The 13,315-nt window shown below is 30.8% G+C and overlaps 1 protein-coding gene and 1 long non-coding RNA gene across 2 annotated transcripts; both read right to left on the reverse strand.

The window, feature by feature from the left end:
• Positions 1-1,800: 1,800 nt before the first annotated feature.
• LOC137825588 (heat shock cognate 70 kDa protein) lies at positions 1,801-3,714 on the reverse strand. Its single transcript, XM_068631288.2, has 2 exons — positions 3,495-3,714; positions 1,801-3,266 (listed from the first exon to the last, which is right to left on the reverse strand). The coding sequence occupies exons 1-2, from the start codon at positions 3,712-3,714 to the stop codon at positions 1,801-1,803; spliced, it is 1,686 nt and encodes a 561-aa protein (XP_068487389.2).
• A 7,818-nt stretch (positions 3,715-11,532) lies between these two features.
• Positions 11,533-12,649, reverse strand: LOC137825604 (uncharacterized). The gene is made up of 2 exons (XR_016515113.1): positions 12,368-12,649; positions 11,533-12,000 (listed from the first exon to the last, which is right to left on the reverse strand). It is a non-coding gene; the product is annotated as an uncharacterized LOC137825604 (long non-coding RNA).
• Positions 12,650-13,315: the final 666 nt, after the last annotated feature.

The following is a 13,315-nucleotide window of genomic DNA, read 5'->3' on the forward strand; positions in this document are numbered from 1 at the left end:
GTTTTTTTCAAAATATTTTCATAACATATTTTATTAATTCGGATTTACCAAACCAGAAATAAAAAAATGTATTCTGGAATGATTTTTTGTCTTCTGGATTTCCTATTCTAAAAACACTCTTTTCTTAGTGAAGTCCTATTCTGGAAACAATTTTTTCTTATGTAACTCTTATTCTGATAACACTTTTTTCTACTCCAAAATCACATAAAACAGTGAAAAGGTAATTTTAATATTTTAAAGATTATAGAGGTGCACGAAGAAATTCCCTATTCTTTTTTTGTTATATGTTGTATGGTTTGTAATGTTATTCTTTTTTAATTATGGGCTTGTAATGTTATTCAATTTCAATATTTTTTTTGTTATATGAGCTTGTAATGTTATCATTTTTCTATGCATAATCAAAACTCATTTTTCTAACTCATTTTATTTTAATAAAGGTATTCCTAAAATATTTATATAGGTTAAAATATTTCTAAAATATCTCATGTATTGAATAACTACAAACAATTTAAATTAGAACAATCCTTTTTTTAAAGTTGATGCCCGAAATTTTGGTGTGACTGAGAAAGTTCTTTGTATGTCTTATTTTATGAAAGAAATCTATTGGGATTTCTATTAACATCTGTTGTGGTAGAGAGACCAAGGACACTGAAATGCCGCACTTTTATTTATCATTAACTTTAATTATAATTCACTATGTTTATTAAATATTCATATAATATAAAATTTAACTATAAAAAACCATTTATCCTGACAAGTTATAATAATTTTATACGCTAGTTTTACTTTTTTTTTTAAAATCACATTTGCAAATTTGCATAAACAATTGATTTGTAAGAGTCCATATGATTTACTAAAAACCTGCACTCCAATGTATACACAATTTCGGGCAAAGGTATTTTCCTATTAGCAAGAGATAAAGAGATAGATGTGTTCAAGCAAAGACTGAATCCATAGAGTAAAATTCTCAAAGTTTTGCAATTTTGACCAACATAAACTTTAAACAAACTAGTTAATCCTCAAAATGGGTTCAATGAGGCTCTTCACCTCATTCAAATGATCCACAAACACCTTTGTTTCTGTCTGCTGGCTTGCATCAAGCAATTTTCTGGCTTCTGCAATTGCCATGTTGATCTTGGTTTTGTCTTGTGAATGAAGCTTATTACTGTTATCAACATCATCTATAGCATTCCTTAACTTGTAAACAAAGTGGTACTGTCTAGGCCGAAAGGTCGACCGAAAGGTTGTACCGAAAGTCTCAACCGAAAGGTTAAATATAAAAAGTAAATAAGTAAAATTAAATTAGTGATTATAGCAAAGCCCATAAGATGGGCCCAAATATACAGGTGTGTGTTTTCAAAATGTTAGGTGCAAAAAGAAAAGACCCAAGTAACTCTTAAGCCCAATAAGAGAGCCTTATAAATAGAGGTTCAACTCAAGAGGTAAGGAAGATTCAATTGATCTGATGAACATAAAACTATATCTGACTTTGGCATCGGAGCGCCTTGCAGGTACACACACCCACCTGTGAGGAGAAGAAGCCGAGAGCCCAACCCGAGAAGAAGCCGAGAGCCAAACTCGAGTAGGAGTCGCGAGAGCCCAACCCGAGAAGAAGCCGAGAGCCAAACTCGAGTAGAAGCCGCGAGAGCCCAACCCGAGAAGAAGCCGAAAGCCCGACTCGAGAAGAAGCCGCGAGAGCCCAACCCGAGAAGAAGCCGAGAGCCCAACTCGAGGAGAAGCCGAGAGAGTCCAGCCCAAGTTCGGAAGATTTGTAAAGGAGTTGATCTTATCAACCTTATTCTAGTGTTCTTGGTCCTTGTTGTAAGAACAAAAGTCATCCAAAGCATTAATTGCTTTAACTTTCTTTCGGTACTTCTGATCTTCAGCCTTGTATATCTCGGCATCTTGAATCATTCTCATAATTTGTTGAGTTGATAGTCTTCCCTTATCGTTGGTTACAGTAATCCCGTTCTTACTTCCACTGCTTTCTTCCTCAGCAACTACACTTAGAATACCATCAGCATCTATACTGAAACTTACACTTAAAGGATGGCCTCGAGGAGCATCAGGAATGCCATCAAGTTCAAAAAAACCAAGCAAATTGTTATCGCTTGCTTTTGTCCTTTCACCCTCGTAAACATCTATCAAGACACAGGATTGGAAATCTACGGTTGTTTCATATACTTTCCTTTTCTCAACAGGGATGATGGTGTTCCTAGGAATCACAACACTCATGAGATCTCCTTTTACAGATATACCAAGAGACAACGGCGTAACATCTAATAACACCAAGTTGGGAACAAACTTGTTGCCTTTAGTCAACAAAGCAGCCTGAATTGCTGCTCCATAAGCAACAGCTTCGTCAGGGTTAATGCTCATGCACAGTTCCTTCCCCATGAAGTAGTCTTGCAATAACTGCTGTACTTTGGGAATCCTAGAAGAGCCACCAACGAGAACAACATCATCTACATCACTCTTGTCCATCTTAGAATCAACAAGACACCTATCTACTGTCTCCATACACCTTTTAAAGAGATCCAAGTTGAATTCCTCAAATCTTGCGCGAGTGATTGATGAACAGAAGTCAAGGCTCCCAGATAAAGCATCTATCTCAATGTTGGTGTCAACTGCATATGAGAGCGTCCTTTTTGCTCTCTCACAGACAGTTCTCAACCTCCTCAAGGCTCTCCGGTTCCCATTTATGTCAACTTTGTTCTTTCTCTTGAACTCCTCAACAAAGTACTTCACCATTCTGTTATCCATGTCCTCTCCTCCAAGGTGCGTGTCACCAGCAGTGGCCTTGACTTCGAAGACATCACCCTTGATGGTGAGCAGAGACACGTCAAATGTACCACCACCAAGATCAAAGATGAAAATATTTCGCTCTCCAAGAAGACATTTCGCTCTCTTGTGAAGGCCGTATGCCAGAGCTGCAGCTGTGGGCTCATTGATTATCCGCATGACATTGAGGCCAGCAATAGTACCAGCATCTTTGGTTGCTTGTCGCTGAGAGTCATTAAAATAAGCAGGCACAGTAACCACAGCATTCTTAACTCCTGATTCCAAGTACGCTTCTGCAGTCTCCCGCATCTTTGTGAGAATCATAGATGAGATTTCTTCAGCTGAAATGTGTTTCTTCTGACCCTTGTATGAAACAGCTATCATGGGTTTGTCATCAGAATCAGCAATGACCTTAAATGGCCACAACTTTAGATCGTCCCGGATAATGGGATCACTGTATCTTCTGCCGATTAACCTTTTCACATCTGCAAAACCAGTCATTAATAGAGCAAGAATTTAAGACTATTCCTCAATGATGTTAGTCAAAGTAGTCTTATGGAATGATATTTATCAATTTAAAGTTATAGAACAAATTAGAGAACTGCAAAAAAAAATATACTCTTTGGCACAAAGTAAACGATGAATGTTAAGCTATCATTTTCGGAACTAAAAGGCAACACAAATAACTAATATAAACATTTAAATGAATTTACCAAAGACAGTGTTAGTTGGGTTAGTAGCAGCCTGATTTTTAGCAGCATCACCGATCAATCTTTGATTATCTGTGAAAGCCACAAATGAAGGCGTAGTTCTACAGCCCTGGTCATTGTGAATGATCTCCACTCGACACTGTTCCTCTAGCCATACAGCAACACACGAGTATGTTGTGCCAAGGTCGATTCCTATGGCCAATCCCTTGTTTTCTTTGGACATTGTTCTTTATGTGGATGAAGACTGTGAGATGAGGAAGAACATGAGAAGTATGAATGAAGATGAAAGGGTTGATTTTTATACTTACATAAAGAGAAATGGCACTATACACGAAGAGGTTGTCTTGGTGCATGTGCAAGGAAATTGGAAACGGAAAGACTCGCACGCCCATTCATATCACTCATTGATTTTGCTTCTTTATGGTTATGATGATATTCTGTGGAAAACGAAAAGACGTGCGAAGAATTAGAATGGAGATTTAAATTAAATAGTTTATATCTTTATAATTAAATTTTATTTAATAATTTTTGTGTAGTGGATGTTTTACTTCTAGATCAGCCGTTTTAATTCCTACAATGAAAGATTAAAATGACTCCAACTTTAAAGACTAAAATTATATTTTTATAATTTCATTTCATACACTAAATTAACTAAAATCCATAATTGTGGAAACTAATTTGTTAATATAGTGTTTTATTAAAATTTAGATGGATAAATTTCACCAGAAATGTACTAAGTGTGTATTCTATGTGTATTCTACATAATGTGTTTGGATTGAGAAAGAGATTTGTGAAGAGGAGATAAAATGAATTTGTAAGAATATGTGAGATTATTTGAATTGAAGAATGATAGAGTGAATTTGTATGAATGGTTTATTGAAATTTGAATTTTTTGAAGTGACAATCCAACATGCAGGCAGCGTAAAACTGTTGGAATACCTATTGGGAGAGTTTAGCAGAGTTAGTATAGCACAGTGTTTGAAGCAAAATTGTTTGTTGGAATGGGAAACAAAAAGTATGGTTAACAAAACAATATCCATTCTCTGTATCTTGATTGTCATGTCATGCATCTGGGTCTGAACAGTTATATTATTAGTCTTTCATGGTGGCATCTCAGTTCAAAATGGTCAAAATTTTCATTTTCATCAATGTCATTTGTTATCAATGTCATGATATTTAGTTTCTTCATTTGTTGTGTTTAATGTTTGCTTTGTCAAAACAAGAGAGATTTATTCATTAATGATAAGTAGTTAACTTTCCATGGCTGACTTCGATTCTTCTGAATCATAACACATTCTGCAATCACTAGAAAGAAATGGACTATTATATATATATGTCTATTATTATGTGGTGTACACACTTGAGTACATTTTCTTGTGAAGCATTTGGGGTTTAATAATGTTTTTCTTCATTTGCTTTTAGGGTTTGAAAGATATTAATATGGTGTAATTTTAAAATTTTATAAATAAATTTTAAAAAATTATTTAAATGGATAAGTTGTGTGGCTTCAATTAAATTATCAACTTTATTTACACTAACACAATTTATATATTTCAGTAATTTTTAAAAATTTTATTCATTTTAATAATTGAGGTATAATAATTTACATATTTCAGTAATTTTTAAAAAATTTATTATTTTAATAATTAAGGTATAATAATTTACACATTTCAGTAATTTTTAAAAATTTTCTCATTTTAGTAATTAATGCACATTATTGATAAAAAATAAATCTCCTAATCCCTAAAGTTATTCACAAATTTTCCTAAGTTTATTCGCAAATTTTCCTAAGGTTATTCGCAAATTTTCACTTATTAATCATTCTTATTATTATAACTAAAAACTAATTTATAGACCTCCTCCTCATGTAACTTCTTTATATTTCCTCTTAGTTAAAATATATTTTTCTTTATATTTCCTCTTAGTTAAAAAATATTTTTCTTTATATTTCCCCTTAGTTAAAATATTTTATTCAACTCTTTCAAAAGTTTAAATTATCCTTAACCTTCACTTCACTAAGGCATAATTAACGTATTAGTGATACTTGAAAATTACTAATAACACCTTTAAAATAATATTATTGAAAAAAAAACATAGATGTAATTTAAAATTTCTCTCCCTCTCACTTTATATATATATATATATATATATATAAATTATATTTGTCTTATTATATACACAGTTTAAATATTTTATATCTATTTTTTTTTAAATCTGTATTGTGATCAAAGATAGAAATGATTAATTTGTTACCTTTTATTAGTTTTATATATCTTATTTACAAAGAAGAGAGAAAGAAAAAAAATGATATATTTTTATTAAAGATTGATGTATTTATATAACTCACGAAAATATATAAAAAAATAAAAAAATAATGATAAAACAATTACAATTGATTAATACTAATAGTCATAAGTGATAGACCAAATAATAACTGATAAAACCGTTATAATAGAAAATCTAAAATATTTATGATTTATATAATAGATTTTTAATTATATTTATTTTATTATATACATAGTTTAAATATTTTATATCTATTTTTTTTTTAAATTCTGTATTGTTATAAAAGATAGAAAGTTATTGATGAATTTGTTACTTTTATATATCTTATTTTGAAAGAAGAGAAAAGAGAGAGAAAAATATATATTTTATTAAGAATTGTTGCTCAGTTTACACTCAATTAAGTAAAATAACGATACACCAAATTATAACCGATAAACAATTGACAATTTAAAATATTATATCATTTATATCTATTAACCTTCTCAAATAACAACTTAAACCTAAGTATTAAAATCAACCCTTTCATCTTCATCCATAACCTTCTCAAATAACAACCTAAACCTAAGCATAAAAATCAACCCTTTCATCTTCATCCATATTCTTATATTCTTCTGATCTCACAGTCTTCATTCACATAAAAAAGAATGTCAGAGGACAATAAGAGATTGGTCATAGGAATAGACCTTGGCACAACATACTCGTGTGTTACAGAGTCTATGAACTCCAGACACAAATACGAGTACGGATACGACACGGACACGGTTAAATTGAAAATTATAGGACACATGACACATCTATGTATAAATTAAAATGTAGTAACAACATAGAGTGGAAATCATCCATAATGACCAAGGTAACAACACCACCCTTATTGTGTTGCTTTTACCGAGCATAAAAGGTTGATAGGAGATGCTGCAAAAAAATCAGGCTGCTACCAGAGAACACCATCCTCAAGATCTCAGTTAGGCTGACACCTCAAGTAACAACAATCATTTACCATCACATGAAAAAAAATATTATTAAACAAAAGAAAAAAGAAAGAAAATACAAAAATACGGGAGGACTTGACCAAAACCCATATGTTAACAAAAACGATACATAAGTAGACTATACCTATTCATAAAGAATTTTAAGAACAGAGAAGGTGGAAGTCTATGTTTTCTACCCTAAAGTATTACTTTTTTTTAATCTTATAGATGTTAAGAGACTAATCGGTAAGAAGTACAAGGGTCAGAAAAATAAAGTGGACATAAGTGGGAATCTACGAGTCTATAGTCTATTGTATAGGTTTAATTAATTAAAATAATTTAAAGTTTCAATTATATATAAAAGAAAAAAAATGTAAAATTCAACTAAAGAAATAAATAAAATTTTAAATTTAAATATAATTTGATTATTTTTCATTTTATTATTAATTTTGTTATTTAAGTTAATTTATTTAAATAATTATAATATTATTTATGATTTTTAAATTATATTATATATATTTATATACAAAATTATTATTAATAATGATTTCTATTATTATAATTAACAAAATCAATATATTTCAAAAAGTAAATGACTATCATAATGTTGTAATCTTTAACTTTCATCCAGAACCATAAATGTGAATAAAATTGTTACAATTTGGTGTAAAACTAGAGACATATATAACATCCATTAATATAGATATTTTGTGTTTAGTATTTATTAAATTATTAATATAGATATAGTATCTTTATACTAATTTTTAATAATAAATATACTATATAGTATTTTTTATACTAACAAATTTGTCCAAGTAAATTAAAAATTAATAATGTACTTAAAGAGTGGTGTTGATATTTTTTTTTAATTATATATATATATCAAATTTATTCATTACTAAATTTTTTAAGACACCAAATTCATGATTAACTATTAAGTTGAATATGTAAATGGTATGACATTTATAAATTTATCATATTGCATGACATTTGTAAATTTATCATATTGCATGACATTTATAAATTACATGATAATTTACTATATATAACTATTAGGTTGGTTATGTTTTTTAAAATTTAACTTAGATAATTTATGTGGGTCTTATTTATATTTATTTAATTAAATTTTAATATTAAATATAATATATATATATATATATATATAAATTTCTCCTTTATTAACATTTAAAAAAATTAAAATTAGTCTCTTCTTCGTAAATTAAAATTAATTGTATATAGTAATTAATTGAAAATCTCTAATATACTTTATTAAAATAAATATAGTTTCAATAAGCTAAATATAGTTTTAATAAGCTAAATATAGTTTTATAAATAAATATAGTAGTCCATGGTAAAGAAAGGTGGATGGAATCTCCAAGAGATCCATGCATGTCAAGAGGATCATGTAATTCATGTCAACCATGTCAATGTCAATCTTGCCCGCCTGATGGATGAATAGAAGTCAATGCTCCCAAATAAAGCATCTATCTCAATGTTGGTGTAACACCTCTCTTTAACCTAAAATCTTGGCTCAGACAATTGAGACTTCTCATATACTATAAAGCCTTCTCTAAAAATGGAATAAATTCACGTTCTTTAGTTCTTCTAAAGTGGCTAGATTTGTCCGGAGGTAGTAAACTCCGTTACAAGAGGTTCTCTACAATGAATTAAAAATTTTGATTTAGTGTTAGGTTATTTTTTTTCCATGTGTTACCTTTGATTCCAGACCATTTTTAATTTCACTCTCTTATTCTTTTGTCTTATTTTAATTTCACTGATCTGTACTGAAGTTATCCTATGAATAAAGTAATATAATTTTTTAGATATTATGTGGGTTACCAGAACTGATACATTTATTTTAATTGATAGTTTTTCTTTTTTGTCTTAGAAAAGCATGAAGAGAAGTTTCCTTAAAATTGTTTTTCACGCACTTATTCCTTCCAATATTTAGAAATCTTGAAGGGGATTGGGATTCACATTGTAAGAGGACATGTTGTTTGTAAGAGGACCTGTTGTAGTTCATATGTGAGTCACAAACCCATTACCTTAAGGTTTTGGATAAGAGATGATGTCATAATCTCTCATATTTGTTGTTTAAGTTTGAAAAGACCCCATGTTCCTTAATATGATATTTTTGTCTATTCAGAAGTGGTTTCGCAGAAGTGACCATGAACTCAGCTTTGTAACATTTATTTATACTTTAACCATTATAAATAAAAAAGTAGACTTAAAATTATTGTTGAAATGTTAAAGATATTTGTATCCATGCTAATTAGGTTTTATTTGACAGATTGCTGGACTAGTACTTCTCATACAAAGAAATGGTATTAGCATCAACTTGTTAAACTCATTACATTTCTTGTACAACTTTTAAACTCAAATAAAACTTCTTATATATGCTTTGTGCTATTTGGAGAATTCAGGATTCGATAGTGATGATCTAGGAATTCAGGGATGTTGAGGGTGGAAATTTAATGGAATTAGGGTGCAGGCTTTATTGAATATTCGGCAATACTTTAGAGAGAAGTCTATTTTTGTCTCTAAATTCTCAAACATACAGATCAGAGAGTATTATTTGAATGCAATTTAAATGTTACTCTATAGGGCGCATCAATGACAACTCTATTGAGTAAACAGTGGCATAAGAGTTTTTATGAACTTATTAGGTATCAATATGAAACAGTAATTTTTTTTTTCAATATATAAATAAGAATGCATTAAAGAAGATTGGAACCCATACGATAGTGGGTAGCCTATTCCCCATTGCAACTAATGGGATTTGAGTGTTGCACCTCTAGGATGGAGTACGTGCTGTCTATGCTCTATTGTTTAAGAAAGTAAAAAAATAAAAAAAATAAAGAAGTTACGTTATAGATGATGAACAACCTTAAAGAACAGAAAATTGGAAATTTACAAATAGAAAAAAGAGTCGTGTTACATGTAATAATACCAAAATCACATTGTTCCCTTATTTTTGTTAAAAGAATTGTCTCAAGAATAAGTTAGATGGACAAACATATACAATGATAGATTTGGCAACAGATTCTAGGTTCTTTCTTCCTACACCTCCATACCTTCTTGTGTCACCCCATACTAAATATGAAAATATCATTTTATCCTTTTTTTTTCACCCTCTTGGATTTGAAATAATAAGCCTATGGATTATGTAATCTGGATAAATTCCGGATTATATAATTCGGAAGTCAATTTCATATTTAGAAAAGAATTCCGAATTATGTAATCCGGAAGCTAATAACACATCTGAAAAAAAAGACTTCTGGATTACATAATCTGGAAGCTAATCTTATGTATAGAAAAGACTTTCGGATTATGTAATCTGGAAGCTAATCACAAAAGACTTCCGGATTACATAATCCAGAAGCTAATTTTGAATCTAAAAAAAACTTCTAGATTACGTAATCCGAAATATTGAAAAGGGTATTTTTGGAATAAAAAAAATTTATGAGGGTGGCACAAGAAGGTATGGAGGTGCAGGAAGAAGCAGCCCATATTCTAAAGTCTCTATATGTTCCTTTAGCCCAAGTTGCCTTAAGCCTTCCTGAGATGTTTACTATGTTGAATTAAAAAATTGTATATTGGGCCCAATTTTGATGGTTCCTTCCTTCTCCATCACGATATTGGATGCTAATAGGTCTTTCTGATTTCTATTCCGGACTGAGGAAGCGAAAAGGCATCTCTTCACTAATAAATATTTAGAACAAAGTACATTCTGGTGGGCATAGGTTAAATTGTTGATCTTCTCTATTAATTGTTCTGACCTGTGTTTTTATTGTTAAAATAGTGGGTATTTTTTTTTTGTATTACTCATTGTTGGTGCGTCTTCCAGAACAACATGATATACCTCTTAGAGATGACTTTGGTTGATGGAATAAATATAGTTGCAGACATGTTGCAACCTACAACTGCAAGTGCCTTGGTAGATATTTTGACAATTGTTGTAGTAATTTTGTGAACGACTACAAAAAATGCCACCTAGAAGGTATAATGTTACTACCCAAAATCAGTCAATTGCTTTCTTGTCATAGGTTTTTCTTTTAACCTAACCACTGCTATTTTTTTCCATCTTTAAAAGGATTCAGATGCTCAAAGGAAGAAAAATCAATGAATTGGCTTCTAAAGAGTTTGGCCTCCGAACGCATGCCTCATGATAGGCAAGAATCTGGATTCATTGAACAAACTTGTGATCAATATTTCAATAATTTTCTCTTTCTATCCCAACACTGGGCAGTTGTCCATGGAAAATACACTCCTCGCTTGATCTTGCTGTGCAATAAGTTAGCTAAAGTAAAAGATGTATTGGATGAGAGGGTTGTGAGTCAAAATTTTCGAAGGAGACTGTCTTTCATTTTGAGGATGTTAAAGATACTTGGAAGTCTTTTGAAAGATGTTCCATATCACTAAAAAAAAAAACGGATTTACCTACGGACCAATGTAATAGCAGAAATCCGTAGGTAATCAGCATTACCTACAGATTTTCCACAAAAAAAAAATCGTATGTAATGTTGGTGTTGGTAATTTACATACGAAATATGATCCGTATGTAACATCAATCCATGGATAATACCCACGAACAGCAGTCCGTAGGTAATACCCTCGAACGTAGGTAATACCCATCGACCGCAGTCCATAGGTAAAATTTACACACATTACCCACCAACTCTATTCCATAAATAAAACAATAGATAATCTTACATGCATCAAAATATCCATTCATACATTTAAATGAATGCATTTTTTACAGTTGTATAATATTCAATATGAAATAATTGAACATATATTAATTGAACAATTTATTATCAAACATCATCCAATACATCTTACATAAAATAAAACACATTTAATTTCAAATTCAAATACATCATAGTTGAAGTCTCTCATTCTTTTCCTTATAATTTCGGACATGTTCCTTTAGCCGCAAAAAGTGTTGTGAATCATGACAAAAACTCAAAGCATGAACCACTGATACTGACTAGAGCACCTCTGATATTGGTTGGGAAAGCTTCATAGATGTATAGAGGGGCAGTCATGGATGCAATTCCAACTCCCAAACCAACTAAAACTCTTACCATAATGATCACCAATGGAACAGACACAACAACCATAACTAAAGCACCAAGAAAGAATGCAACATCAGGCACCAAAATAGATTTCTTTCTCCCTAGCTTGTCATTCATCCACCCTCCAAATGCAACACCAATTATAGTTGTTGCCACAGTCATACTTACAATGGTTTCCTGCAGAATAGTGGATTAAAACAATCAATCTTTCCACCCCCATTAGTTTCAAACGGAAGAAAGCAAAACAAACTTAATTTGGAGCCAAGTTCTCTTGTCAACTTGGTCAAATTCATCACGGATGTATAACAAGGCCCTGGAAATCACCCCTGAATGTGAGTAATTTAGTCAAAACAAATGTCATTTAAAGTGATCAAAGCAACGTCTTTCATAACCATTCACTACATGTTTGTTTGTCAAAACTATCTTATAGATTGTCTCAGGTTAAGGAATTATTTTAATTAAAAAAATCAATTTCGTTCAAAATCAAGCTCAATCCAACACATAATAAAGGTGATTTGAACAAGGCTTTTTTTTTTTATATAACCTGTATCATAACCAAAGAGAAGGCCTCTTATACCCGGAGATAAAACAAGGCGCATGATGTAAGGTGATTCAGTTGTCCTATGCTAGAATTCTTTGAACTCGGTTTTGTCTGCTACTCTTTCCTCCATCACGCTTGAAACATACACAAGTTAGAGATGATGCATGAAAGTGAACTGCATGTCAAAAACTCAAAATGGAATATGTAGAATACCATCAGCATTTATACTGAAACTTACACTTAAAGGATGGCCTCGAAGAGCATCAGGATTGCCATAAAGGTTATTTCAGAATGATTTTTTGTCTTCTGAATTTTCTATTCTAGTAACCGCCTTTGTTTACGGAACATCTATTCTAGAAACACCTTTTACTTATGAAATCCCTATTGCAGAATCATTCAAAACTATGAAGGATAAAGCGGAATCATTCAAAACTATGAAGGATAAATTCGAAATTACAAAGAATATAAGGGTGTAGGAAGAAAAATGTGGAGGTAGAGAAATAAACACCCAAAAAAAATAACATTACAAGCCATAAAAGCCCATATAACAAAAACAAACGAATTGCAAATAACAAATTATTTCAATCCTAAACCCTAACGAATTATTTCTTCCTGCATCCTAAACATTCATATGGGTGCAGAAAAAACAAATAACATTACAAGCCCATACACCTAACATTCAATCCCATCACAAAAAATCCTCCTTACCATTTTATATATATATATATATATATATATATATATATATGATGGATTACTTAATTGAAAGTTGAAAGCAGATATGTACGAATGACACGCAGCAGTCAACCTTTGAAAATTGTGAACTTAATTCATTAGGACTACACTTTCTCAGTACTTTCTCAGTAGATACATAGTATATGCTCAATATATATAAGTGTCATCTAAATTATAGTTGGAAAAGATAATTTTGAAAAATAATATTACGAAGTT

The sequence above is a fragment of the Phaseolus vulgaris genome, chromosome 8 (assembly GCF_051622355.1).
Source record: "Phaseolus vulgaris cultivar YP4 chromosome 8, ASM5162235v1, whole genome shotgun sequence".
Taxonomy (NCBI): Eukaryota; Viridiplantae; Streptophyta; class Magnoliopsida; order Fabales; family Fabaceae; genus Phaseolus; species Phaseolus vulgaris.